Source organism: Limulus polyphemus, unplaced genomic scaffold (assembly GCF_000517525.1).
Source record: "Limulus polyphemus unplaced genomic scaffold, Limulus_polyphemus-2.1.2 Scaffold1279, whole genome shotgun sequence".
In the NCBI taxonomy this organism is placed as follows: Eukaryota; Metazoa; Arthropoda; class Merostomata; order Xiphosura; family Limulidae; genus Limulus; species Limulus polyphemus.
In genome coordinates this window covers 311,586-315,822 of record NW_013666889.1, presented here as the reverse complement: position 1 = coordinate 315,822, position 4,237 = coordinate 311,586, and the positions used below count along the sequence as shown (strand labels likewise).

Genomic DNA, 4,237 nt, shown 5'->3' with positions numbered 1-4,237 from the left:
TATCATTGAACAAAGAAACTTGACCTCTAGATTCCATTTGATGTATCATTGAACAAGAGGTCAAGTTTCTAGATTCCATTTGATGTATCATTGAACAAGAGGTCAAGTTTCTAGATTCCATTTGATGTATCATTAAATCAAAGGCCTTAATATTTTAATTTATATTACTCTTAAGGTTTTTCTCTTTTATCACACTTATACACTTGACTCATTTCGCATTTGGCCTCGTAAAAATTAGTGTTTCGATCCCAGAGAACTCATTGTCCAGATACATGTACCTAAAAACAATCAAACATTTCGCATGTTATTAAAATATATTGTTTCTTTGTCTGTAGGTATGTGGCAGTGAGAATGTTGAAGTTAACGGCGGGTGTGTTTTAAGGTGTAAAAAATATCTGGTGTTTTCACTGGGAAAGAACGTGGTTAAAGTTTAACTTAAGAGAGGAATTAAAACACGTTTCACATGGTGAATTAAACTTTTTTTTAAAGGTTGGCGAGGAAATAAGTTCTGAACTTCGACTTCTGACAAGTCAACTAACCAAGGTTCTTAACAAAGGTAAGTGTTCGTTAATACAGATGTATCAAACAGTAAAACAGACAATGTGGGAATAGTTCAACAGTCTTCCGTTGTAAGTGTTCGTTAATACAGATGTATCAAACAGTAAAACACAGTGTGGGAATAGTGCAATGGTCTTTCGTTATAAGTGTTCGTTAATACAGATGTATCAAACAGTAAAACAGACAATGTGTGAATAGTTCAACACTCTTTCGTTGTAAATGTTCGTTAATACAGATGTATCAAACAGTAAAACACAGTGTGGGAATAGTGCAATAGTCTTCCGTTATAAGTGTTCGTTAATACAGATGTATCAAACAGTAAAACACAGTGTGGGAATAGTGCAATAGTCTTCCGTTATAAGTGTTCGTTAATACAGATGTATCAAACAGTAAAACACAGTGTTTGGATAGTTCCACACACTTTCGTTGTAAGTGTTCGTTAATACAGATGTATCAAACAGTAAAACAGACAATGTTTGAATAGTTCAACAGTCTTCCGTTGTAAGTGTTAGTTAATACAGATGTATCAAACAGTAAAACAGACAATGTGGGAATAGTTCAACAGTCTTCCGTTGTAAGTGTTCGTTAATACAGATGTATTAAACAGTAAAACACAATGTTTGAATAGTTCAACACTGTTCCGTTGTAAGTGTTCATTAATACAGATGTATCAAACAGTAAAACAGACAATGTGTGAATAGTTCAACAGTCTTCCGTTGTAAGTGTTCGTTAATACAGATGTATCAAACAGTAAAACAGACAGTATGTGAATAGTTCAACACTGTTCCGTGGTCTGTAAAAGTTGAGATTAGTTATGGGTAGGTTTATCATCATCATGGCCCGGTTCACACTTCTTTCTCAGTGAAGTGTGAAGATTGCGCTGTATGGTTGTTTTTACTGCACAAAGGACGCATACAGTCGCAGCCGTCTTTTCTCAACAAAGTGGTCGAAAAGGCTGCACAACTTACCAAAAAACACGCACGTCACAAGAGTGCAGATGACGTAATTCCCACCTGTCCCATGGTCGGAGATCAGACATGATATTGGAGTCTGAAGTATGAACCAAGGTCAAGATGGACGGTCGGGTTCACAGAAGATTCGGTTTCTGAAGCTTGAAGAAACTGGTTTAGGTTCTCATTCGTGTTATGTCTAGCTTTAATGAATGATAACACAAAGTGAATAGTACGTGACAGACAGATGCATCGTATTTAACTGAAATGTTGACGTTTTAATCATCCCCCCCCCGTGGCATAGCGGTATGTCTGCTAGAAACCGGATTTCTATACTCTCGTGGTAGACAGAGCACAGATAACCCATTGTGTAGCTTTGTGCTTAACTGCAAACAAAATTTAATCATTTTTAATTCTTTAAAATAAGTGAGGATAACTAGTTAGAGTGCCCGGACTGTGAATCTAGTGGTTCATGGTTTGTGTCTCGTTGCAAAAAAAAAAATACGCTCCGCATTTAGTGTCTCTTGTTACGGTAGAAGATGAAATCCCATAAGAGTAGCCCAAAATTTGGCGACAGGCATTGCTAATTGCCTTCCTTTAAGTCCATCAATTCAAAAATATGGATGGCTATGTGCAGATGGACCTTGTTGTGAAAATTCTGAAAAAAAAAATGTTTGTTCAAAAGAACACTTTGCCCTTGAATTTCGCGCAAAGCAACGCGAGGGCTATCTGGGCTACTTAAATCGAATAGTGAAATCTGACCGTCACTCTTATAACGCATCCACGGTCCCAAATTGCGCAGTACTTTTTTTTTTTGCCCGAAATATCTATTAACGTTTTTGTGTTTTGTTGTTGTTTTAACTTCTTGAGGAGATCTTCGAATGATCACTTTTATTGATTTCCAATTTTCATTGTTTGTCAATTTTTTTTTCGATTTATCCTAAAATACACCAACAAACTTGTCGTAATTATGCAGACACTGCGGAATCACAATAATTATTTTTTAACAATAATAGCCTGTGCTTTGCTCGAATTACTGTTGAAATTTTAAAACGAAATTGAGTTCATCTGCATTTTTGGGCATTAATTTATCATGGCGTACAAAAAAAAATGTGAATCCTTTTCAAAAATCAAACATAATTTTAAACGAGAGGGCCAAAACCATCTTAGACACATTATGTGTGAGAACTTTAATGGACCACAACTACCTGTTGAAATAAAAGGGAACTCCTTTGTTTAATGGACCACAACTACCTATTAAAATAAAAGGGAACTTCTTTGTTTAATGGACCACAACTGCCTGTTGAAAAAAAAGGGGAACTCCTTTGTTTAATGGACCACAACTGCCTGTTGAAAGAAAGGGGAACTCCTTTGTTTAATGGACCACAACTGCCTGTTGAAAGAAAGGGGAACTCCTTTGTTTAATGGACCACAACTGCCTGTTGAAAGAAAGGGGAACTCCTTTGTTTAGTTTTCTTTCAACAAAAAGTTGTAGTCCACTAAACTTCTACTCTGCCTATAATTCCTCTGAAACAACACTGTGGATATAAACCAAGAAAAACCATATATAGTCCAGAGTCCAGAGTAGAGCCGGTAAGAATATATCTTAGAACGGAAAGATGTAGGATCCACAGAGAAGTGGAAATACACCCGGGGAGAAGCTGTGGTATTGTGTTCTCAAGAAATGAGTGCACACGTGACCTTTCCTATTTAAATAACTTTGTTTATTTTGAGTCAACGAACGCCATCATTTTGAAATTATTTCTACTTAACAGGTTGTTTTTATATCGTATTTAACCTCCATACAGTGTGAATGTCTGATCGATATGATTTTCATAAAAAACTTAACGCGTTCTTTTTGCAGGACAACGAGCTGTTTTGAAGTCTTTTTCAGTTCGTGAACTTCTACCCGATACCCATTTTTATACAACATATGAAGGTTCATTAACAATGCCAGGATGTCACGAGACTGTCACGTGGCTTGTGATGAACAAACCAATTTATATAACAATACAACAGGTACGTCACGGTCTTTGTAACGGTATTATTTAATTTCTGTAGTGCATACTGGTAAGATTTAAACATTTCGACAATAGACCTTTACTTTCCACATAACGAGAAAAATCTTTGTATTTCGGCCAAAGTTTTTCTTTCATTATTATCTTAACTGTAAAGGTTGTTCTTCTCTAACTTTGTTATAAAAATGTCTACATTCCCCTAGAAGTCACTACAAATTCTCAAAAACTTGAATTTTTATATAATGTCCGATTCGACAGGTGTTTATATCCAATTTACTTTTAATCTTTATAGTTCAAGTATTGCGTTCTCCGACTTATGGACCTAACAGTTTGTATATATGTATATATATATATATATATATATAAATGTGTGTGTGTGACTAGTTTAAATCACGTGCTGAAGTTGGCTTTAAATCCTTGTAAATATAAAATTCAACTCAATAAATATGACGACTATGCTGTCTTAACATGAATAAGGAAGTTAATAGTACGAGACAAATGCTACGTGCTATGTCAAACATGATAACACAGTCCAACAGTGACCTCTGAAAGTTGTTTAATCGATACCATTTCTTTGATGATTCAGATCTGAATGCCCCCCCCCCCCAGTGGCACAGCTGTATGTCTGCTTACAACGCTAGAAACCGGGTTTTGATACTCGTGGTGGGCAGAGCACAGATAGCCCATTATGTATCTTTGTGCTTAACTACA

The 4,237-nt window shown here is 35.9% G+C and overlaps 1 protein-coding gene across 1 annotated transcript in view; it reads left to right on the top strand.

The window, feature by feature from the left end:
• The first annotated feature begins 484 nt into the window (after nucleotides 1-484).
• LOC106462907 (carbonic anhydrase-related protein 10-like) overlaps nucleotides 485-4,237 on the top strand; it is an 11,130-nt gene continuing 7,377 nt past the window's right edge. The window contains exons 1-2 of the mRNA XM_022390313.1: nucleotides 485-556; nucleotides 3,373-3,527. Of these exons, the coding sequence (XP_022246021.1) occupies nucleotides 3,459-3,527 (69 nt within the window). The 5' untranslated portion in view covers nucleotides 485-556; nucleotides 3,373-3,458. The remainder of the gene's footprint in view (nucleotides 557-3,372; nucleotides 3,528-4,237) is intronic.